The 26844-nt window shown below is 34.4% G+C and overlaps 1 protein-coding gene across 1 annotated transcript in view; it reads left to right on the plus strand.

The window, feature by feature from the left end:
- LRBA (LPS-responsive vesicle trafficking, beach and anchor containing) overlaps positions 1-26844 on the plus strand; it is a 785611-nt gene that overhangs the window by 565660 nt on the left and 193107 nt on the right. Inside the window, exons 43-44 of the mRNA XM_011956584.1 lie at positions 11347-11462; positions 15407-15519. Of these exons, the coding sequence (XP_011811974.1) occupies positions 11347-11462; positions 15407-15519 (229 nt within the window). The remainder of the gene's footprint in view (positions 1-11346; positions 11463-15406; positions 15520-26844) is intronic.

The following is a 26844-nucleotide window of genomic DNA, read 5'->3' on the forward strand; positions in this document are numbered from 1 at the left end:
GGCGGAGCTTGCAGTGAGCTGAGATCCGGCCACTGTACTCCAGCCTGGGCGACAGAGCGAGACTCCGTCTCAAAAAAAAAAAAAAAAAAAAAAAGATGAAAATATACGCCAAAGTATTTGTTCAACTTATGTGTGATAAAGGACTTACATCCAGGATATGTAGGAAACACACTATAAAACAAGATAACCTGGCTACAAAAAAAAAAAAAAAAAGAAGTTCTGAACAGATACTTCAACAAAGAATAGATATAGATACCAAATAAACACATGAAAAGAAGCCAAACATCATTAGTCATCTGAGAAATGCCAATTAAAACCACAGTGTGATCCCATGACATACCTATTCGAATAACTTTTTAAAAATCTAACAATACCAAGAGCAGTATACAAGGTAACTGGAACCTCACATGTTATTGATGGGAAAGTAAAGTGGTATGACCTCTTTGTAAACAATTTGGCAGTTTCATGTAGAATTAACCATACATTTTCTCATACATCCTAGGAGTCTCACTTTAGGTCTCCTGCCCTAGAGGAATGAAAATATATGTTCATGCAGTGACTGCTTCGTGAATATTTATAGCAGCCATATTAATAATTACAAAAATTGGAAATAACCAAGATGGTTATCAACTGGTAAATGGACAAACTGTGATAAATCCACACAATGGAATCTATGTAATACTTAGAAATAAAAGGGAATGAAGTACTGTACTAATACATGCAACAACACAGATGAATTTGAAAATATTATACTAGGTGAACAAAGCCAACGCAAAAGACTGCATGCTATATGATTCCATTTATATGACATTCTGGAAAAAGCAAAACTGTTAGGGACAGAAAACAGAGCAGTGATTGCTAGGAGCTATGGGAAAAGAGGAGGAATTGCATACAAGGGAGAATAAGAGGAACTTTTGGGGATCATGGAAATATTCCATGTCATAATTGATGTTCTTACACAACTCTCTATGTTTAGAAAACTCATTACATTGTACACCTAAAAATAATGAATTTTTCTCTGTGTAAATTATTTTTCAGCAAGCCTGATTTTCAAAAACAACAACAAAGAATGTGTAATGTTAATGAGGATGTATACGTTAGGAACTTAATGTATATCATACTAATTCCATTCCTAGGCAGTTTTCAAGAGTAATGAAAACATATTCACATTTACTTTTAAGCAAATATTAATAGCAGTTTTATTCTAGTCCCAAACTGTAAACATTTCTGATGCCCATCAACTGTGAGTGGCTAAACAGATTGCTGTACCTCTATACAATGGAATAAATGAAATACCACTTAGAAATAAAAAGGAAATGACTACTGCTACATGCAACAACATGGATGAATTTCAAAAGTGTTGTGCTAAATGAAAGAAATTAAAAATTATGGGCTTCATACATCATAGCTGTAGACTGCGGTTTTATTTATATGAAATTATTGAAAAAGCAAAACTACACAGTGGCAGAAAGCAGATTATTGTTTCCTAGGGGCCAGGAGTTGGGGCAAGGGAATTGGCTGCAGAGGGTTATGAGGGACCTTTTAAAGTGTATCTTGACTGTGGTGGTGGTTACACAAATATATATACATATACTTATATATACATATATATATATATTCAAATTCCATCAAATTGTACACTTAGGTTTGACAAATATTATGGTATTAAATCATATCTCTTCCTCAAAAAACCACAAATAGTGCTCCCATGTGATCCAGAGTTCTCACTACTGGACATCTATCCACACTAAAGGACATCAGTACATTGAAGAGACATCTGCACCCCCATGTTTATTGCAGCACTGTTCACACTAGCCAAGATATGGAATTAGTGGTGTTCAACAACAGATAAATGGATAAGGAAAAGGTGGCACATGTACACAATGGAATACTATTCAACCATAAAAAACATGAAATCTTGTCATTAGTGGCAGCATGGATGGACCTGGAGGACATTATATTAAGTGAAATAAGCCAGGCACAGAAAGTTAAACACTGCATGTTCTCACTCGTATGTGGAAGCTACCAAAAAGTTAATCTCCAATGAGTAAAAAGTAGAACAGTGGATACTAGAGGATCAGAAGGGTAGTGGGGAGGGAGAGATAGGGAGAGAGATTTGTTCAAGGGTACAAAATAAGAGGTGGACTGAGGAATAAATTCTAAAGTTCTGTATAACACTGTAGGATGACTAGGGTTAGCAGTAATACATAGTTTCAAACAGCTAGGAGGAGGATTTTGACTGTTGCTAACACAAATAAGTGATAAATGTTTGAGATAATGGATGTCTTAATTACCTGATCTGATCACTGTGTCTTATGTGTATCACATCACTGTGTACACCATAAATATGTACAATTATTACATCTATATAAAAATGTTTAAATAAAAATAAAAAATTAATTATATTCCAATCAAGATTATTGAAAGATAAGCTCTCTAAGCATATTTAAAAATACCTAAGCCAAAAGTGCTTATTACATCTATACGTGTGATGCTTTTTTAAAAAAGTATTTATTATAATCATTTTAGTATGTAATATAGTATTATTTAATATACACATGGTAAATCTGATTAAAACTTTTTATCATTTTGATAAAAGATTGGATTTTGCTCTATTACATCATATAATTTTTTATTTAATATAATATTAAATCTATAGATTAAGGATTTTGTAACTATATTTAATTAAAACCTGTATCTGTAACCTCTGGTAAATCAGAGTTCACATATTAGTTTTGTATTTGAATGTATGGACTTAATAACTAGCATTTATATTTTTGAAAGTAACCTAATAAGTATCTGAGAGAAATGTTAAATCGGCAAAATATCTCTCATGGTATAGGGTATTGGGAGAGTGTAGGCATATGCATTTTTTTCCTGTGTCCTGGGACTACATTGAAATAGCATAATTAGTAATTATTTCCTTTCATAGTAGATATTGATTCATCATCAATACAATTTAGTTAACTAATTTAAGAACTGGAAAGAGCGAACACTGGGATTTTTCTATTGATTGAAACATATTAGCAGTGGAAACCTACAGTTTACTTTTAGCATACCTAATTTGGTATTGATTTGAGCTACTTTTGATCAGTGTTTATTTTAAAATTTTAAGACAGCATCCTATTACAAATGCAATTGCGATAGAATGTACAGACATCAGCTAGGATGTTAGTAGTAGCTACAGCCAGACTATGGCTGGATGGCTGTCAAAGGAATCTCTCATGTGCTCCTTAGCGGTAGGCCTCAGTTCCTTACCGAGTCAGTTTTTCCATCTGCTACTGGAGTGTCTGCATGACATGGGAGCTGGCTTCCTGCAAAGCAAGTGATCCAAGAGAGAATGAAGCAGAAGCCTCCGTTTTTTTTTTTATTACTTTCTCTTGATAGTTATACACCATTATTTCAGATACATTGTATTCATTACAAGTGGGTCACTAAATACAGCCCAAACTCCAGGGAAGGAATTAAGCTCCACTTCTTGAGGATATATTTCAAAACCACCACAGGTCACAACTTTTATGTAAATGGGGCAAATAAAGTGATCCTTCTGGATTAGAAGTAATATTGCCTTACAATACCAGTAATGCTTTTGATTAGATACTTTTTATAATTTAATGAGGATTTCAGAGTTCAGGAAGAAGCAGCCCAGAGGAGCATAGTAGATTTCCTTATGTTAGTTAAAAAGTCTTTTCCAACGAATTTTCTCTTTAGTTTAGAAAAGATTTGTTTATCACACCTGGTACATGTTTTCATACCTGGGAATGTTTTGTAATGTTCTCCCACAGTTAAATCTAGATGTCCTTTTTTTTAAAAAAAAAAAAAAAAAAATAGGGTCTTGCTGTGTCACCCATGCTGGAGTACTGGATTGCAGTGGTACAGTCACGGCAGCTCAACCTGCTGGGCTCAAGCAATTCTCTCACCTCAGCTTCCCATTAGCTGGTACTATAGGCATATGCTACCATGCCTGGCTAATTTTTTTTTTTTTTTTTGTAGGAGATGCAGTCTTGCTCCATTGTCCAGGCTGATCTCAAAATCCTGGGCTAAAGTGATCCTGCCACCTCAATCTCCTAAACTGCTGGGATTATAGGCATGAGTCACTGTGCTCAGCCTATAAGTCTTAATATATTAATCAGTTTCTTAAATAGATTTTCAGTTATAATGTGTCAAGCACTCAGCAGTGTACAAGATAGATACCATTTTACCCATACATTTTTAAAACAAACGTAAACTAAATAGCTGTGATAAATGATAGGAATGATATAATTAGAGTGTTGTAGTAGTGATTCGTGGAGTGGAGATGGGTTGTTTTGGATAAGATAACCAGGAATATCTTCCTATGTGACTTTTAAGTTTTGATTTGAAGAAATATAACCAGCTATTCTTTGAACAAAGGCACAGTATATGCAAAGGCCCTGAAGCAAGACAGGGAGCTTCTAGTGTTCTAAGAAATGTTGGAAAGCAAGTATCACTGGAACTTAGTGATATTAGGAAGAGGGTGTTATTTATATAAGACTGGAGCCTACTGAAGACATCTGGATGATATGTGATGTTGATAATGTAGCTGAAGAGAGACATTTTTGTTTAGAGATTTTAAGAAATGTAATCTATAAGACTCAGCGATTTGGAGGGTGATGACAAAGGGAGATGTTCAATATGTTTAGTCAATACTCAAGTCTCAGTTTGAGCTACTCAGTGACATTTACTGAGATTAGGAATACTGGACAAACAGTATTTGTATACACATCCTTCCATCCCCATGGCTGGGGTTGTGGGGAGGAGGTGGATGGACAGAAAATGAGTTTAATTTTAGGTCCTTGAAATTGGAACCCCTGAGAGATGTCCAGATTGAGATGTTGAATAGGAAGCTAGATATAAGCAGGTAGGTTGAGAGCTCAAAAGAAAGGCCTAGTAATTTAGAGCCACTACCATGTATATGAAATTTGAAGCCATGAGAGGGAGTGAGTTCATCTGGGGAGAGATTGTAGAATGCCAACAGGAACTAGGGCTGCATCTGGAAAACCTCAGCATGTAAAGGTTAGATAAGGGAAACAGGACATCCCTGCCCCCCCAAAAACAACAACACTAAGAGCAAAAACAAGAGTGGGCTCAAAAGATAGGAAACCCAGGAAAGTATGATGCCAAGTGTATTAGTCTGTTCTCATACCTCTGTAAAGAGATACCTGAAACTGGGTAAAGAAAGGGGGTTAAATTGGCTCATGTTTCCTCAGGCTATAAGGAAGCATGGCTGGAGAGGAAACTTAAAATCACGGTAGAAGGTGGAGGGGAAGCAGACATATCTTATATGGTAAGAGCATGAGGAAGAAGCAGGGAGGGGAGTGCCACACACTCTTCAACAACCAGATCTCGTGAAAACTCACTCACTGTCATGAGAACAAGGAGGAAATTTACCCTGTGATATAATCAGCTCCCACCAGGCCCCACCTCCAACACTGGGGGTTACAATTTGATAAGATTTTGCTGTATGTCCCCACCCAAATCTCATCTCAAATTATAATCCCCACATGTCAAGGGAGGACCTGATTGGATCATGGGGGCAGTTTCCCCCATGCTGTTCTCGTGATAGTGAGTGCGTTCTCACGAGGTCTGATGGTTTAATTTTTTCTCGGTTCTCCCTCCCCCACTGCTGCCTTGTGAAGAAGGTGCTTCCTTCTTTGCCTTCCACCATGATTGTAGTTTCCTGAGGCCTTCCCAACCATGTGAAGTCAATTAAACCTCTTTTCTTTGTAATTACCCAGTCTTTCTTAGGCAGTTTTTTATAGCGTGTGAGAGTGGACTAACACACAATTCGACGTGATATTTGGGTGGAGACACAAATCCAAACCATATCATATCACCAAGGGATGATAATTTTTAAACATGAAAATATCTGATGAGAAATCAGTAAGACATAGACTGAAAACTGTCCATCACATTTAGCAACAGCAGCTTTTGACCTCCAGAGGATTGAATGTTGTGAATTTGCCCACACAATATCAAGAAGCTTTACTTGGCAAGCAAGACCCTGAATTTTGTTGGCATTTATGAGCTACTCCTTTTGGTTTGGTTGTGATAGCACTACAAGTCAGGGCCATCAAGACCAAATGTTCTGACTTGTCAACCAGTAGGACATGAGAGGGTAGAGACTGTTGTGCTAAATCCTGACTCACCACTGATGGCAGTCAGCAAGAGAGTTAGTCCTATTATCAGTTTTCTCCCTGTTGTTCTTGATCTGGAGTATTCTTTCTGACATCCAGGAGCACTTACAGTGCAAACATATACACACAGATACCAGTTTTAAGCCATAACAAAAATATATTGAGTCAGCCCAAAGGCGCCACCCAATAGTTTTCATTTTAGTTTTCCTGTTTCACTGTGAGTTTTGCCCAACCCTATCACTTGTTTTCAGGCATTTTCTTTTTTCTACAGGAGCACTAACCAAGGAGTTTAATACATGCATATCAGGGGTTATAACAGCTACCAGGAGATACGTTATTTTGCCGTTAGAAGCTTAGAGAAGTACAGAAAAGGGAGTGAGCTTAGGCTGTGTGGCTAGAGTGGTAGTGGTGGAGAGGGCTTTGTTTTTTTTTGATTCCATGTTCCATGGTCTGCACCACTTCCTCCTCTATATACCTCCCAGAATCTAGAGAGTTCCTGGGCTTGGGAGCATCTTTCTTTTTGTCCTCACACATTCTGCTATGTAGCTATTTGTGCTTTTGATTACTTCTGTGGCCAGCAACTCTTTCTCCCATGGGACTGAGAAGCTTACTAATTCGGATGCCTATATCCAGCAGAGGTATAACATATCAAAATTTATGCGATGCAGCTAAAGTAGTATTAAGTGAAAATTTACAGCTTTAAACACCCATATCTGAAATAAATTCCTCAAATCAATAACCTATGCTTCTACTTTTAAACAATAGAGGAGAACAAACTAAATGCAAAGCAAGTAGAAAAAAATGAGTAATGAAGATTATAACAAAAATCAATGAAACATAAAGCAAAAACACTAAAGAAGATCAATGAAACAAAAGCTGATTCTTTGCAAAGATCAGTAAAATTGACAGACTTTAACCTAACCATGAAAGATGACACAAATTACTTAAATTAGAAGTGAAGTAGAGACATAGCTATTGAGCATATAGAATCTTTATTCTTTTTTCCTGTTTCTTTTTCTTCTTTTATAGAGACAGGATCTTGCTCTGTTGCCCTGGCTGGAATGCAGTTGGCACAGTTATAGCTCACTGCAGCCTCAGACTCCTGGGCTCAAGCCATTCTCCCATTTCAGCCTCCTGAGTAGCTGGGACTACAGGCACATGCCACCATGTCTGGCTAATATTTTGGTTTTTTTTTTTTTTTTTTGGTAAAGATAAGGTCTTCCTATGTTGCTCAGGCTGGCCTCGAACTCGGGCTCAAGTGATCCTCCTGCCTCAATCTTCTAAAGTGCTGGGATTACAGGTGTGAACCACCAAGTCCAGCCTGAGCCTATAGAAATTAAAAGGAGTAGAAAGGAACATCATGGACAGCTTCATGCCAACAAATTAGATACTTAAATGATATGGACAAATTCTTAGAAAAACAGAATTGCCAAAACTGGCTCAAGAAGAAATTGAAAATCTGAATAGACCTATAACACATAAAGAAAATGAATTATTAATTTAAAAATCTTTCCTTAAAGAAAAGCCCAGACCCATTTGTCTTTACTAGTTAATGCAATAAAATATTTAAACTAGAAATGATATAAATCTTTCACCTACTCATCCAGAAAATTGGAGGGGAGAAAACACTTGCAACTCATTCTATAAGGTCAGTCACCCCAGTACCATTGCCAGACAAAGACACCACAGGAAAACTAACAAGAAAAACGCATAGGCCAATTTCCCTCCTGAACACAGACACAATTTTTTAAAATAAAATTTAGGAAACCAAATTCAGCAGCATATAAAAAGGATTTATAAAATGTTCATGTGGGTTTTATCACTGGAATGCCAGTTAATTTAAATCTGAAGATCAATTTATGTTGTGCACCAGTATTTATAAAGGAGAAAAACCTTACTGTCATTTCATAAAAAAAGCATTTGAGAAAATTTAACACACATTCATGCTTAAAAACTCTCAACTAACTTTCAACTAAAGAAATTTTCACAAATTGACAAAAATCATCTACCAAAAAGCTCCCAATATGGACATCATACTTAATGTTGAAAGACTGAATACTTTTCCCCAAAGTTTAGGAGGGTAAAAATGTCCTCCCATTTTTACCACTTCTATTCAGCATTACATTGGAGATGTTGGCTTGTGCAACAAGGAAGAAAGAGAGGAAGGAAGGGAGAAATTGAAGATATCTGTACTGGAAATGAAGAAAAAAAGTAGCCCTCTTTACAGATCACAGAAGTGTAAGATTTGTACAATGAAAAGTATAAAACATTTTTAAGAGAAATTAAAAATAGACCTTAATAAATGGAGATATTCCATGTTCATGGATCAGAAGACTCAGTATAATTAATAGGGTAGTTTTCCCTAAAGCTATAAATTCAATACAATCCCTATCAAATTCCTAATAGAGTTTTTTGGAGAAATTGGGAAGTTGAAATAAATGGACCTAGAATAACCGAAACAATTTTGAAATATAAAAACAAAATTGGAAGACGTACCTTGATTTCAAAACTTACTCTAGAGCCACAGTTATCAAGATACTGAGGGAATTAACCTTTCCTCATTTTCATTGTACTCAGTCCTCAATTGTGGTAATTGTACAAAGATAGGCATATAAATTAAAGGAAGAGAACTGACAATACAGAAATAAATCCTTGCATTTGTGGTCAATTGTTTTGCAGCATAGGTGCCAACACAATTCAGTGAGGAAAAGATAGGCTTTAAACAATTGATGGAGAAAACTGGATGTTTACATACAAGAAAATTTTGATGCTTACCACATATCAGTCAAAAAAATTCACTCAAAATACATTATAGGCCTATATGTGAGAAGTAAAACTATAAAATATCTGAAAGAAAACATAGGAGAAAAACTTTCTGATGTTGGGAAAGGCAAAGAGTTCTCAGATGTAACACTAAAAGCATAATCCACAAAAGAAAAAATTGAGAAATTAGACTCAACCAAAATGTAGAACTTTTGTGTTTCAAAATTGACCACTAAGTAAATGAACAGATAAGCCACAGACTGATAAAACATTTATATATCATGTGTCTGACAAAGCACTTTTTATTAGGCTGCATTCTCCAGAAAAACAAAACCAATAGGATATGTATGGATATATAAGAGATTTATTATGGGAATTGGCTTATATGACCATGGAGGCTGAGAAATCCCACAATATACCATCTACAGCTGGAGACCCAGGAAAGCCAGTGTTGTAATTCAATCCTAATTTGAAGGCCAGGGGAGCCCGGGACTGAGTCCAAGGCTTGAAGGTCTGAGGAGAGAGGGATGGGGGAAGAATTGAAGGAGAGAGAACCAAGAGCTCCTGCTGTCCAAGAGGAGGAGAATATAGATTCCCAGCTTGAGAAGAGGGAATTCCCCCTTTCTCCTTCTCGTTGTATTCAGTCCTTAATCGACTGGATAATGCTTACCACACTGGAGAGATCAGTCTGCATTACTAAGCCCACTGGTTCAAGTGCTAATCTCTCTGGAAATGCCATCACAGATATACCCAGAAATCGTGTTTTACCAGCTCTCTAAGGTCACTTAATCCAGTCAAGCTGACACATAAAATTAACTATCACAGACTTGTATTCAGAATGTATACAGAATTCTAACAACTCAATGATAAAATACAAACAGCTCAGTAAATGAGTAAAAGATTTGATTAGTCATTTCAGCAAAGAAGATATACAAATGACCAATCAGCACGTGAAAAGATGCTTAACAACATACATTAAAACTACTGTTTTACACTAACTAGAATGGTCATAATCAAAATACAAGAGCGAGTATTGGCGAGGATGTGGAGATGAATTTATACCTTGTTAATTGGAACATATAGTGGTATAGCCATCTTGGAAAACAATTTGGTGGTTTCTCAAAAAATTAAAGATAAACTCAACATATAACCTAGCAATTCCACTCCTAGGAATCTACCCAAAAGAAATGAAAACGTATTTTCATATAAAGGTATATACATGAATATTTATGGTAGCATTATTTATAATAGCAAAAACTGTTAAATGTCCATGTACTAGATAAAATGTGCTGTATTCTATATACAGTGGGATACTAGTCAGCAATAAAAAGGAATGAACTATGGATACATGCTACCATATTGGTAAACCTCAAAGACATTATGTTTAGTGAAAGAAACCTGACTCAAAGACTACATACTAATATATGATTCCATTGATCCGAAATGTCTAGAAAAGGTGGGTTTACTAGAGACACGGAGTAGATTGCTAGTTGCCTGTAGGTGGGGATAGGAATGAAGATTATCTGTAAATAGGTACAAGGCACATTTTTGTGGTGATGAAAATGTTCTACACTTGATTTTAGCCAAAAGGCCGAGAAGAGATGAAGAAAATGATCTAAAGTGAATTGTGATAATTGCACAACTCTCAAACTAAAAAAAAAAAAAATACTGAATTATACAAATTGGGTAAATTTTATGGCATGTAAATTATGCTTCAGTGAACCTTTTACAAAATAATTACCTTGTTTTTTGTGGTAGAAAGAACTGTGACAGCATATTTCTCTGAGATTCTAGGCTTTGAATGTAATAATTAATTCTGCCATCTGTTTCCCACTGCTTTTTGTATTGATCAGTTCTATTCACTGATACTTACATTTCATTATGAGGCCACAGGAAAATGTGTCCTCTATTAAGCTATATTTAAAAAATTTCTCTTTACCCCATGAACAGATGCCTAAATAGTTTAGCATCTCTCTTCTCTTTGATACAAAGTATATGCAAATATATTTACATTTATAATGTAAAAATGTGTTCTCTTTAAGATAACTATTATAATAAAGGCATATGAATACAATTTTATATGCACTTCCCAGCTACTATAATTTCTTTTTATATCAGTAAAGCAGTGAATTATTAATTATACTGTTATTAATCAACTTTTATTGAACCTGTACTTTATAATGGCACTGTAATGACAGCTTACCTGAATGAATAGAACATGTGTAATAGATCTGTGGCTAGTCTACATCATTTGTTTAACCATGAATTGTAGATTGAAACCTCTCTAGTATTCATTAGTCTAACATGAGTAGAACTTTTCAGAATTATAGATATTATTATGAATGAATAAGCACCGATAATTCATGATTTATTATTGTGATATAATTAATCTTAAGATGGAGTCCACATTGAATTCTTTTTCTTGCAGACGTATTTCATTAGCTAGTCCACGTCAGCTTTTTAAGGCTTCTAATATGACCCAGCGATGGCAACACAGAGAGATTTCTAATTTTGAGTACTTGATGTTTCTCAACACGATAGCAGGTAACTTAATTCCATGCATTAATTATTTTAGACAATAAATTATTGATTTCAGTTGTTAGATTATTTTGAGTAATGGTATAACTAGCTTGTTCTATTGCCATTATTGCTACTAGAATACTACAAAGGATATACAAAGAGAATAAGGTATGTTGCCTACTCTCATAGAAGTCATTTTAAGTACAAATGTGAATATTTACGTGATTCTAAAACGGGATATATCAGTAAAAAATTCAAGGTACTGTGGTGATTAAAAGGACAGAGAGAGAGGGAAATTATATGCACCCAGTTGGTGGGAGTAAGGAGAAAATAAGGTTTCAGTGGTTTTATAAGGATGGATACTATTTGACTAGCAGAGGAAGTGGTTGGAATGTTAGAAGTCATTCTGTGTAAGACTGAAAGCGTAAGCAAACATACAAAGATGGCAGTACATAAAGTGTACCTAGAGAGCAATGAATGGTATAGTTTGTATATCTATGTATATACTGTATATTTATGTGTGCATGAAGCATATATTCGTAAAGATATAATGGGAAAAAATAAGAATGTTAGTGTGAAGAACGATTTTCTTGTCAGTTTGAAGAGTTAGCAGTCAGTTCATTGGGAAACTTTTGAAAGTTTTTGAGCACCTAAGTGGTATTAGAGCTGCATCAAAAATTAACTTGGAGGCAGTGTATGTAAGATAAATTTGGGTGGATAGAGACTAGGCAGAAAGTAAAGTTAGGAAGTAATTCTGTGTGTGTGTAGTAATGAGGGCTTCCATTAGGTATCAGTGGGAATTAAAAAGAAACAAATTCTGTAAGAATTCACAAGGCACCAGCCATTTGATATGCAGCTGAATAATGTAGGTGATAAATGAGAGGAAAGTATCTGAAAAGACTTCCAGGCTTCTGGCCTGCGTCACTGGGAAAATGGTGGTGCAATTAATGGAAAAAGAAGTCAGAAAATTTCATCTAGGGAAAGATGATGATTTTATTGTGCCAGCAAGACTTTCAAGTTAAGGTATCAGAAAGAGTTTTTGGAAGTATAGGGCAAGGAGGATATTCAGAACTTAGAACTAGGACATTGTTGGATTTCATCTGCATAGAGAGGAAATCACCAAGAGATGTGAGATCAGCAAGGAAGATAATACAGAAAGCAGTGAGATAAGACAGGGAAATTCTTTTGCGTATGAGAAGAAGAAAGAAGGAAAGTTAGTAAAGGACAAAAAGGAATGAGTGATCCTAGAATTTGTAGATGTAGTAGGAGAACTGAGGTAAGTCAGATGTCTTGGGAGGCAAGGTAAAAGGGAGGAAGGAATTTTCACCTGTGTCAAATGTCACAGAATGGAGAGGGAGACTTCAGAATGAGGACAGAACTTGTCTTTGGATTTGGTATTTAGAGGCTTCCTTATTACTTCCTAGAGGTTCATTTTTAAGGCCAGCAAAAACGGTTGATTATAAGGGCTGAATAGTTTGAAATGAAATAGTTAACTGTAGATATAATTACAGATTTTTTTTTTTTTTGTGAGACGGAGTTTCTCTCCTCTTCCCCAGGCTGGAGTGCAATGGCACGATCTCAGCTCACTGCAACTTCCGCCTCCCAGGTTCAAGAGGTTCTCCTGCCTCAGCTTCGCAAGTAGCTGGGATTATAGGCTTCTGCCACCACACCTGGCTAATTTTTGTATGTTTGGTAGAGATGAGGTTTCACCATGTTGGCCAGGCTGGTCTTAAACTCCTGCCCTCAGGTTATCTGCCCGCCTTGGCCTCCCAAAGTGCTGGGATTACAGGCATGAGCCACCATGCCCGGCCAATTATGGTTCTTTTAAATGTGTTATTAACAGAGGATGGGTTGGGGCAGAGAGGAAAAATGTTGAAAGAGTAGGAGAGAGGAAAAGTAACAATTCAAGTTATGAGGGAAACAGGTTCGAGAGCTCAGGTGAAGCAATTACTCTTAGCAAAGAAAAGACCCTGTTAGAGAAATGGGGAAGCGTGAGGGGATGTTGCAAAGAATTGGAAATTGAGGGGCTCACATTGAAAGTTCTAAATTTTATTAGAAGTTTATCTCACAGTGAGCTGAGGAAAAGACATGAAGAAAATGTCAATGGTTATGTTGAATTTAGTAGAAATTACAGAACTAGTGACTAAGAGAATTTTTAAGTAGTAGTGAGAGGAAACTTATGTAACAAGTTTAATGGACGTATTTTGCATGTAGTAAATCAATTAACCCATATTGAATGCACAGTTATGATTATGGAGCAACATTTATGAAATGATCTGTTCTCAAATAGCTTTTATTGTGCCTGCAGTGTCTTTTAAGTATATTCCCTATACATTTTTTATAAATACAGAATCGATCATTTGCTTTAGATTTTTTAAATGTGCATTAGAGGGTGGAGCTAAGTCTCACTTAAGATTTCTTTTACTTTATTTTCTGTGCTGCATATAGATTCTCATGATATCATGATGCATTTCCCAAATGGCCATCAGTTGATATTTAATAACTGTGTATTGAGTTTAACTTAATTAAAAGTCTAATTACACTGAGCAGGTACATACACTTCATTTTTTAGGTACAATAAAAAATTCTTTCTGATTATTTAAATAGATGGGACAAGATGATTTTACTGTTTACCAACATTTAAATCAGAAGGAGAAGGAAATGGGGGAGCAAAAGGGGATCATACATTTTTTTTCTGCTGCTATGTTTGGTTATTTTTTATGGAGAAATTAAAATTATTGATAGAAATATGTAGTGACATTAATGACCTATGAATTAAAAATGTCATTGTTTTAATGTTTTATAAGACTGTTTTGGGTCAGCCAAAAATGAACTCTGGTACCCTAATAGGCCTCAAGCCTAAGATGAATAGAGTAAAATAAAAAGTTAAAAATATCAGACCATAAAAAAGGCTTAGATACCAAGAGTATATGCAGAGAACTACTTTAATATTCAGCTATGTATTGGTATGACATCAGTATATATTTGAGAAAGAAAAAGGAATGGAAATGATAGAATGTATAATAAGAAAGGAATTCAAACAATATTAATATACTTGTCTCTCTTGTAGTTTTGCCATAAAAGTCTGTTCATGTTAAATCTAACTAAAAATAGGTATAGACTAGTAAATAGGAGCTGGGATTCAAACACCAGCATTTTGATTCCGGAAACAATGATCTCATCCACTATGCTACCTAAAAGGTGATATCCAAGGTAATATCCTAAAAAGGTAATATCCAAAAAACTGCTGTACGTATGTAGAAGGACTACCCCCTCTTTTGCTGTAATTTGTATTTTTAATAAATCTAAATATGTCATTGAATGTCATTAGAAAGAGGTATAGAGGAGCATGTAGCCGCATTTGGGCATGTAAGGAAGCAACATTGATAATACTGCACGTTATTTTCAGAGGATTATAGGATTTGAAAACTACCACAGAAATTTCAGAGTTATTTAGTGCAATGCCCTCATTTTACAGATGACCGGTGAATGTCCACCAGGGTTAAGTCATTTAAACTTGATTGCTTAGTTGGTTGGTTGATTATTAATGGCAGAGAAAGGATTCTTGTTTTGAAAAATTGTGAGAATTACAAATAGCTTTTTAAAGTCTTAGAAAAGAGTATTTTATTTGGGGCAGGCTTTAAAGTGATAAAAAATTGTTGAATGTAGTTTAAAAGAACACAAACTTAGGACCAGAAAATCTGAATTTGAATGTGGTTTGACCATTACTAGTTGTGTGATTTAGGGCAAGTTACCTAACCTTTTGTGACTCAATTTTTTCATCTGTGAAATGGAGATGATATAATTTCATAGGATTGTTGTGAGGATTAAATGAGATAAAGTATGGATACTGAGAATGATATCTGGCAATCAAAAATTGTTAATCTTATTTTTAGGAAATTATATTACTGAATCAGTTTATTTCATTTTTAGAATTATAAATTACAAGTAACTTTTTTCCCTATCAGGACGGAGTTATAATGACTTAAATCAGTATCCAGTGTTTCCTTGGGTCATCACTAATTATGAATCAGAAGAACTGGATCTTACCTTGCCCACCAACTTCAGAGATTTGTCCAAGGTAATTTCTCAGTAATCATCTGAAATATAATTGTCTGGCATATAAAAATAAATTGCATTGATTTCAGTTCTTTTACTTAACTTAAAAATTTTTTTCAAATATAGCCGTACCTTTAATGTAATTATCTCTTAAATATATTTTCAGTATTTTCAAATGGAAAAATTTAATGTGCATGATAAACACTACTTCTCTTTTGTGATGTTAGCACTGATATTCAGTGCATGGATTCATTAATTTAGTAAGCATTGCAAATTTGTGGTATTTAAAATATCACTTTTATTTCACTTATTTATGGGACTCATTCTATAAGGAGGCATTTCCTCTCTTCTACTACTAGAGTATCCAGTGGTACATTGCAGAGAAAAGACAGGTTAGAAGTTTAATTCTTTCTCTTTTCTGTTAATTTACATAACAGTTTTCAAAATATTGAGTTGATTCCTAGCATTCTCCAGTGGTACCCAACTGACTATTAAAAAAGTATCTTTATGAACTCATAGATTTAAATGTATTTGATGTTTCAATCCATTGCAGTTCTTTACTGATGTTCAGTTGTTCTTTCTCAGACCACTGGAAGCTTCTTGAAGTTATTTCTGTGACATTTTGACACGTTTACAGTCTTTGATAACTTTCATGATCTCTGGTATGGTAAGGCACTCTAGTCTTAACCCTTACATTTTCTGGCCCAGATATAGGATCATCTATTTCTTTGAGGAGCCCAGGTGGGACCTCTTCTAGTAGAAATTAATATCTGGAGATCACAGTTTTGCCTATTCTGCTTATTGCTACTGAATTTGTCATTATTTCTATTCCTTTTTTAGAGAGTGCTAGGAAAAAATTTAGGATGAAATACATGGGTTCAAACTGATTCCTCCAATTTATATTCAGAGTTGTATTTCCTTTAATGTCTGAGAACAAAGTCTCTACCCTCATTTTTTAGGTTAGCAGAACATCCAGTCTTTTTCCTACAGCTTCTTTCCTTAGTAATTTCTAGGAACAGCTAACAAATGTTTATGTCTTCTACTTCTTTGGCCTGGAGACTCTTTGTTGCTTCTTCCCTGTCTGTACCCTGACCCAGTATTAGTCCTTCATTCCTGTAGGTCACTCTTACATTCTCACACCAGATTTCTTGCTATTAGTACTAACTTTTTTCAAGGGTATACACAATTCTTTCCCTTAACTCTTCTAAATCCATCTTAGGCCACAGGTAAGTTATATAAAGCTCCACTGAATACCCAATCATAGAAGAAATGCAGGGCTCTCAGTGATTCACAGTCTCGGTCAGAGGATCATTGCCCAGTGTCTGCAGACCCCAGCATGAGAAGTGCAAGTTCACTCAACATATCCAGTTTCCATTACTTAGAGCCCAGGGACTCTAAGAGTGTGTTCTTTTATTTACTCATTCCAGGAAGATGTTCAGGAGTAATTCCTACTCTCTGTCCGCAGGATAGGATCTTCTTCACACAGTCCAGACAATCACAATAGTTACCAGTGATGTCAAAATGAGGGTTAACATTTTCCTCATGACAAACAATACTGTTTAGAATCTAGCCATTGTCTGTTTTTTTACCACATCTTCTGTCTCTGTCCCCATTTTTGCTGTATCATCTGATCTTGTAATGCCTCATGTTCACCTCTTGTTCTTTTGCTGTTGCTCTTCTCTTTATCTAGAGATTTGAACTCCCAGGGTACTTTCCATATACTTGTTATCATACATTTCATAATTTATTATAATTTTAACATTTTTTTCTCTGTGCTCCCTATTAGGCCAAATCATTGAATATAAAAATTTTGTTTTGTTAATTTCTGTATCTCTTGTGTCTAGTATAGTGCTCTGAGCTAAGAAATTGTACCAGTTGCTATATCTACTTATTGAACTCTAAAAGGGAGTTTTAATTTTCAGAGGAAAGCCTTATTTGTGGATCACTTGTCTAATAAGGGATTAATATCAAGAACATATAGAGACTCCTAAAACTCAACAACATTCAAAAATGGGTGAAGAACCCGATAGACATTTCTTCAAAGAGGATATACAAGTGGCCAATGAGATAAAATGAACATCACTAATTATCAGGGAAATGTAAATCAAAATCACAGTAAGATACCACTTCACAACCATTAGGAAGATTGTTAATGAAAACAAACCCAGAAAATCACAAGTATTGACATAGATTTGGAAAATTGGAACCCTTGTGCATGCTGGTATGAATGTATGATAGTGCAGCTTATATGTCAAACAGTATGGTAGTTTCTTAAAAATTAAAAAGAATTGAAAGTAGGGATAAGAACAGATAATTTTACACCCATGTTCATATTTGTAGCAGCATGACACAGGACAGCCAAGAAATAGAAACAACCCAGATGTCCATCAACAGAAAAATGGATAAACAAAACATGACATTTACATACAATGTAATATTATTCAGCCTTAAAAAGGAAGGAAGCTCTGACATATGCTACAACATGAATAACCCTTGAGGATGTTATGCTAAGTGACATAAGCCAGTCACAGAAGGGCAAATACTGTATGATTCCATTCATATGAGGTACTTAGAGTAGTGAAATTTATAGAGACAAAAAGTAGAATACTGGTTGCCAGGGCCTGAGGTGAGGGAGAGAGTGAGGAGTTAGTGTTTAATATAATAGGTATAGAGTTTTAGGATTGCAAGTTGAAAAAAGTTCTCAAGATGGATAGCGGTGATGATTGTTCAACAATGTGAATGTATTTAATACTATTGAACTGTACATTTAAAAATGGTAAATTTTATGTTATATATATTTTGCCTCCATTAATAAAAGAGAAACCAGCAAGAAAAAAAAAAAGTTAGCAAACTAGAAACAATTAGAGCTTTGAAAAAGTGCCTGTGTGTTTCTGTTCTTGCTTCTCTGTGATCACTTTGAGAATATGCCTAAACATTTCCAAGTTAACCTGCTGGTAGGATGTGACTGACACACGGAGGACACTTGAGCTGTGGCAGCTTAGGCCATCTTTAACAAGGTAGTCCTCAGCTGACCTGCCAGCTGACCACAAACGTGTGAAGGAGTCCAACTAAGGGCAGCAAAGCCTGGCCCAGATCGGCAGAATTTCCCAGTTGACCCATTGACCATAAGGAATAATAAATTGTTGGTTTAAAAAAATTAAAAAGAAAAGGAAGGCCTTACACATTGATACCATATTTGTTCTAAGACCCCATAGAATTATGGAATCTGTAGAGCTCTGTAGTCTAATAAATGAGGACTGTATTAGTTTGACTTGTGTAATGAGCCATGCAGTAGGTCAATAATAAAAACTGGGCAGCTCTTTAATCCTCAGGCTATTACACCCTGCTCTCTCTCCACGGTTTGAATTTTGTGTTTGCAAAAGTAAAAATATCACTTTTGAGGGGTGAATTTGTTAGAACATAAAATGTGCTTCACAAAATGAATGACATATATATGAATACGTGTTCTAGAGTCCTAGAAGTATTGCCTTCTGTTTCAGGGCTGAATCCGTCAGTTTGGACTTATATTTAAGCATACAGCTTATTCAGATGTTTTTTGTGCTTTACATGAGTTTTTAGAAATCTCTTTAAGATGTGATGAGTAATAAGATGGACTGTAGGCTGGACTCATGATTCTGTCTTGATGAAACAGCAGCTAATGGTGACAAGTGGGAGGTTGTTTTTTGTTTTGTTTTGTTTTGTTTTTGAGGATATGTTTTTCTCTTCCTCCATCTTTGTACCTGAACAAAGTTCTCATAACTCTTTTACCTCCTCCTAACACCATCATTTTTTACCAACTGCCTCCATTCTCTGCCCCTCATCTTTGTTTCTATTCTACTAAAAATGTTAAATGACCAGAAGGAAGCCTCCAGAGCAATTTTATTATGTAGGCTGTATGATTTTTATTATGAGTATTTATTGAAATTTTATCAGAAAAATGCTATTGCAGATTAGTGGCCAGCTGAACAGAATCCTTTATTAAAATCTATTTTTATTTGTATATTATAGCTGTACCTAAGCAACTTGTCAAATACTTTTGTTGGGTGGGTAAAATGTTATTTAAACTCATGCCTTTTCTTCGGGATGTGAGAAATAAGGTTACCTTATGCCCCACTAGATGATCAATAGTAATTTTGCTTTTTTATTTTGTTGCATTAAAAGTAAAAAGGTGGGGGGCTGCAAGACAAAACTGTTGCTTTCATTAACCTCTATCCAGATATGTCCACATCCACTAAACAAAGACATAAGAAATGTCATTTGTGTAATTTTGTGACTTCAATTGTAATGGCATCCATTTTTACATTTTTAGAGATTTTGTGAAATATTTGCCCTTTTGGCTGAGGAAGGAATAGTTATAAAAAGTGCTTTCAACAAGAACCGAAGGGCACACAATTGGATAGTGAACAGTAGCGTAATTAGTAGGTCTGGGAAGAAGTGTGGAGCTCTAACATTCTACCACCTATCTTACAACTAGTATCTCCTTTCCTGTAAACCAATGGTAGTGTGAATGCTGCAAAAGTCATTCAGGTTCATGAGAATGGAATTCTACCAGTACTAATTGCTTTCATTAAATATTGATGAAATAAGTGAGTTTGGAATCAACTGCATTTAGTGAAATAATCAAGCACATCAGATATTTGAAAATTGTACTTTGCATGTATAAAATAGTTGTGATTGTTTACTTAGTAAAAGTATCTCATTCCTTGTAGTATTAAGGCTTATCAAAATGTTTACAGTGTGATTCAATTTTCAAATAGTTATTTATGCACACATTTTCAAAAATACATCTCATATGTAAATGAGCTCTATCGGTACAAATAATGATTATAATAGAATTGTATTAAAATTTGTCCCATAGTATACATTTTGTAAACATTACTGTTTGTTTAAATAAACTTATGAAATCTTAGAAAACATTGTATGAATAGCTTAATGTAGAATACAAACAGATCTCTTATCTCCATTCTTAAGTGGATAATATAGCCTGCCTGGCTTTAAAATGTGTTGAATTATTTATGCATATTTATATCTATTTAATTTCCCCAAAGCTGTTTTTCAGAGGACTTTTAGTAGCTTCGATACAAAGCTACAATTTTGTTTGGTAATCTCTTCCATGTTGCACTGGGAATTTTCTTTCTGAGGTTGAATTAATGTAATCAGCATCCTTTCTTCTGTATTATTTTTTTGATCTTTGTAGAAAAAAAAATGTCTGAATGGAGCAATGTAAAAAATGTCTTTTTAAATGTATAAGCTTTTATTCCATGTATAATATCTCTTTATAATCATTCCAAATTAGTATTGTAAGTACATTGAGAAGATCAGATCTATTTTATTCTGAAAGACTGATGAAAATTAAATCTCTTCTTGTATTGAAAAAGTCCTCATTTAGCATAAAATGGTTTAATTTATTCTTTCAAAGCAGAAAAAGGTAGGAATCAATTTTGAGGTTGATTTCTTTCCCCTCTACTTTCCCAGTTATTTCATCAGTAGTCTGAAATTCTGACTGATGAGAAGACAGATCTAACCATGCATAGAATTTGGAGTGACATTAATCCATATTTTATAAACATACATTGATTTTATATTTTGACAACCTCCTTGGAAGAGATAAGATTCAACGTTTTCTTTTTGACATTTATTTATAAGAAATTATAATCAGCACAGGAATATATTTACAAAATGTCATACCATAAAAATAAATTATGATGGCTGAGTTTTTCAGTACCAGGACTTCCTTTGTAGATTAGGATGATTTCCTTTGTACCTGTGATTTATTATCTTTTCTTTACTTTGGAAAGTGATTGTGTAAAGCAAATTTTCTGAGAGAAGGAAACCAAGACAATCTGAGGCAATCATTTTCTTCTAGTTGATCAGTGTAGTTAGTTTAGAATATATAGTATGTATTTGTACAGTAATCTGGGTACCTTTTCAAAAAACCAGTGTGTTCTTGGATTGAAATGCAATGGATAACTATTCCACTTGCCAATGAAAACCCAATTATCTTGGCTATGAAATTCACAAGACAGGAGCATTCCACTTTATTATCGTTATTATTGTTAACTAATGTTTATTGAGCACTTACTATGTGCCAGGCTTTTGTCTAAATGTTTTGTGTATGGTAATTCGTTTAACCATCACAAAATCCCTTTAAATAGGTAACATCATTATTGTTTTTACAGAGGCAGAAACTAATGCACCAATGGGTCAAGTTGCACATAGGTAGAATCAGAATCTGAACACTAAGTTTTCAATCTGTAGCTCACAACTGCATTTTAAAAAAATGAGTGGGATACCATAGCATAACATGAAAGAGAAAACATCACTGTGCTTACTGTATAAATCTTCTGCTCAATTTGTTTGAGTATGTATACATGTGTGTTTTTTAAAGTAATATATTTCTTAATGTGAGTTTTGGCCCAGAAAGTTTGAGAAACTCTGTAATATGCTAATACTGCCTTCCACTTTTGGCATCAGTTGCTGGGTCCATTTTAATGTTATTTATCAAGTTACCTTTCACTTCTCATGCTGAAGTACCTAGTACATACAAGCAACATGCTATTGCTTGTAAAAGAAAAGCTTTTTTTCTTTTCAAATTGCCCTACTCTTATTGTCTTTAGCCCACGTTATGCTCCAGGCTTTTTTGATTAAACCCATTTTACAAAAAAAAGCTGAATATTTGGTTAAAACTAGAGGATCCTCAGTGTTACTGCTTATGCATTTGTTCATTCATTTATTGGTTGTTAATTGAGGACTGTAATATGCCATGGACTGCTAGTTTCTGAAGATATGAAAGAATAAAATGAAGTCATTACTATGCTAGTAAAAGAAAAAGCTGAAGATTAGGGAGAAACAGGAATGGTCAAGGTAAAGCAAATATTTATTTTTTATTAATTACAACTCACATTTCTAAAATGAAGAAAAATAGACAGTTTGAGGAACAAAGTAAAGAAAAATCTGGTTTTCATCTTTAGATTGTAACCACAAAGTGAGCTGTTATTTTGGTCCATAGTGCAGAAACAGGAAAATAAAAAGTAGAAAAAAGTGAACCTGCACCATGATCTCCTGATTCCTATCTTGCAGCATAGGAATCAGAAGAAAATCGACTAAAACGGAATTTTAAATTTTTGCCTAAGCTCTAAGAAATCATGTTTGTTTTGTTTTGTTTTTAAACCTATGTTACAATGCTAGACTATTCACACTCTTTTAACCTAGCAGTTTACATTGCCCTAGTTTGGATCCAAATATTTCTAAAAGAGTAAATGCTGACAAAACCAAAGAGAACTGAGTGACAGAACCATAGTGAATTTATTACTCATTGCTGAGTTGCTCCTGTTTGTGCTTAGTATATGTTTCTGTTTCTCTCTCTCCCTTTCAGGAAAAGTAAGTGATTTTTTTTTCTCTCCTTCATTTATCTCCTACCATTTGAATGTGTATTTTTATATGTGAGATATTTCTCTCTAACACACACATTTAATATACAACATACATCTTGACCTGGAATTGACTACCGACATTTAACTGTTGTTGATCAGACAGCACTTCTTTATCTCTTTAAGTTTTAAGTGCTGTTTCTGATGAATGCCAGTCCTTTTAGTCTGCTCTGTAACAGATACACCAGGAATCAATATACCATCTAGATGTCACAGAGGGAAAAGAACACTCTTGGGGGTGGGGGGAATATTGTTTAAACTTGTTAGGTGTTATGACTTTTACTTCATTTTTCTATTTATTGGGCTTCAGTGAAGCCAAAGGAATTCAAGCTTACAAAAAGAAACACATCTTATGATACTACAACAGTAAATAACAGATCTTAAATTGTTTAAATAAAATATAAATGCAAAGAAAGAAACTAAAAATTACCCCATACTTGATTATGTTTTGGATATGTTTTATTGGCTGACATAATATGTTAAAAATATTTTAATCTTGGCATCAAACATGGATACTGTTGTATGCCACATTGATTTTAGAGATTATGATATAAATTACATTGTGTGGCCTTGGAAAGTTTGCAGTCTAATAAGCATAAGAATGATATGGGAGAAGTTCCCAATGTAATTGTAGGATTCTGAGGGAAGCCCTAATAGGTGCTTTCCACTATGACAAGCATTTTACATATGCTGTTTCCTTTAATTCCCTCAATAACCCTGTAAGGAATGTGTTATTATCTTTATTTTAGAGATAAGGAAACTTAAGATTTAGTGAGGTTAAAGAATTCTGGCAGGTCACACATTTTCCAAGTGGTAAGCTCAGGATTTGATCTCAGATCTGTGTATCAGTAAGCTGGTAGACTTTAGGTATAATCTGAAAGAACATTTTAAATTGAATACTTGCTTTATATCTGCTTCATTCCAAAATCCAACTGCTTTTCCCCCTCTGTATTGTCAAAAAGTAAGAGATTGACGTTTTTGGAGAAATTGTACTAAATGCATTTCTGCTATGAGAACACCAAGCACACCAGAAGGAGGGTTTAAGGTAGAGGATGGAAAACAGGAGGGTTATAACTGAAAGCTTTAAGTACTAAGTCATGAAAGCCTCTAGACCCTTTCTGCTGTCATGCTGTTAGAACTGTGGCAGCTAAGTTTATACCATCCTCACCCCATAAGACAGAGGACTGTATTACTCTTTGGACATATTCACTGGCTCAAAAGAAAACACCTAAAAAAATAAAACATTTAGGAAACCTACCTAGAGCCCACTTGATTTCCCTTCAGTGAAGTCTACCAGTTCACATCACTACTTATGCTCTATATGCTTCAGTCAGCTCTTCAGTGTCTCATTCTTAAGAATGGAGGGGCAGCCAAGTATCAGCAAACATTTAAAGACAGCCTCTAATGTGAAAGATGACAAAGACCAAAGTAAATAGAAAATCGAAATAAAACCAGAAGAAACAGAGGCAATTTATGAAGAAGAAGTTTTTTTTTTTTTCTTAAAAGAAAAGAACTAGAATAAATATTCTCAGATAAAAGAAAACTATTGCATTAATAGAACAAGAAAATTATGCTATGGGAAGTTAATAATCATAAAATAAGAAAGAGCAGTATAAAAATTAATAGAAGAGTTGTAAGGTAAGTGCAGATATCTTCTAAAAGGAATATCAACATGATATGGAGAAAACAGCCTGGAAAGATAAAATTAGACCAGAGCAGGGAATCTTTGGATTTAGATAGAGTTGTATATTCCTGTTACCATTTATAAGTAAAGGGACCTTTAGCAGATTACTTAATTTTGAGGATCCTATGTAGCAAACTATGTCGCTATTTAATTTATAAAACCCTGAAGAAAATTTTTCATGGATACACTGACCTTTTAAAATTGAATGATTACTTGTTCAATGTGGCATGTTAGTTTAAAATATGTCTGTACAACTCTTTACGTAGAATTTAATACTAAGTTCAGGAAAGTGGAAGCATATATATTTAAGGAATATACATGTATATAGATGTTAGAAGGCATTTACAGAATTTGTTGAAGTTTCGTTTTTACAACAGAATTAGTCTATTTATTTTGTGTGACTTTGTTTCTAAATTTACATCTTTTAAGCATTAGTATTCTGTATAGCAGATTTGGTTTTCTGTAGAAGTTATCTTCTAATAGAAGTTTTTGTATGGCTCTAACAGACGTTAATTCTACACTTAATTCAAGCAGCCTCCAATGACATTATTTTTTAACATTTGTCAGAAAATGATAAACCGAAGCAACTGAAATGGATTGTGGTTAATATTACTGTCAGGGTGATGAATAATCCTGACATATACCAGCAACACACTGCCAGTCAGTAATCCTTCTCAAAGTTAAGTATTTATTCTCTGATCATGCTAAGTTACTGTGATGTGGAGTGACTATTTAGTATTATTTATAAATGAATTGTTTTATTTGCATAGCATTATTAGTTTTATCCTATAGTGCTTTGTATTCGTTTGGTGCTGGGTGTATAAACTGAGGTAGGTTTAGAGTAGGGAATATCTACTGTGAATTTACATAGAAACTATTTCCAAAACACCTAGGAAATTTTTTTTAAGTTTAATTAGTAGCAGTAACTATCCTCCTGATTTTAAGCATAGCTTTTTTTTTTTTATTATAGAAAGTAAATTTAGTAGAACATTTAAAAAGCAGGTATGCATTTATAGCTTTTAAAATATACTTGCATGTATCAACTTCTGATTCTTATCTTGCCTACGATTTTAAAAGTTACTTTGTGTGTGAATATGTACTATGGTTTTTTACAGTGGATAATGTAATAAATATATTTGATTCTTATGTTCAAATTCTTGTCCAATTCTTTATTCTCCAAGTTCTATTCAATGTGTTTGTTCAAATAATTTTGCTGGGCGTCTTTTTTCTACACTATTCTGAGGACTCTTCCAGAAACAAAAGTGAATTAAATTGTTCGTACTTTTAAAGACCTTTATAATTGTATGCATGATATATTTAAAACATTTATACAAGACTAATCAGAAAACATTTTTCTGTAGCTTAATTTTCAGATGGTCTTACTTTCAGAAAAGGAATTTTTTAAAAAGTGTGAATCCAAAATTTATCATTTGAAGCAAGTTTTTGGAAGTGGAAAGAAGTAAATTCTGCAAACAAAATCATGTTATTGTGGGCTCAATATAAAAATTAGAATAGACAAATAGTTTTTTTTAGTGTAAGAGGGAAAGAAAATCAGTAGTTTTACTGGGATATACATCCCGTTGAACTGCATTAACTTATTTATTTTAAAAAGAAAAGATTTTACAAATCCACATACCTACAGTGAACTCATTTTTGAGAAAGGTGCCAAGAACGTACACTGAGGAAAAGACAGTCTCTTCAATAAATAGTGCTGGGAAAAGTGGTTCTTCATATGCAGAAGAATGAAACTAGAATCCTATCTCTAACCATATATAAAATCAAATCAAAATGAATTAAAGACTCGAATCTGAGAACTCTAACTGTGAAACAAGAAAACATTGGGGAAACTCTCCAAGACAGTGGTCTGCACAAAAATTTCTCGAGTAGTACCCCATAAGCACAGGCAACCAAAGCAAAAATGGGCAAATGGGATCACATCAAATTAAAAAGCCTTCTGCACAGCAAAGGCAACAATCAAAAAGTGAAGATATAAGCCACAGAATGGGGGAAAATATTTGCAAACCACTCATATGATAAGGGATTAATAACCAGAATATGTAAGGAGCTCAAATGGGTCTATAGGAAAACATCTCATAATCCAGTTTTTTAAATGGGCACAAGATTTGAATAGACGTTTCTCAAAAGAAGTCATACAAATGGCATGCAGGCATACGAAAAGGCACTCAACATCACTGATCATCAGAGAAATGCAAATCAAAACTGCGATGAGCTA

Source organism: Colobus angolensis, unplaced genomic scaffold (assembly GCF_000951035.1).
Source record: "Colobus angolensis palliatus isolate OR3802 unplaced genomic scaffold, Cang.pa_1.0 Scaffold111, whole genome shotgun sequence".
Lineage (NCBI taxonomy): Eukaryota > Metazoa > Chordata > Mammalia > Primates > Cercopithecidae > Colobus > Colobus angolensis.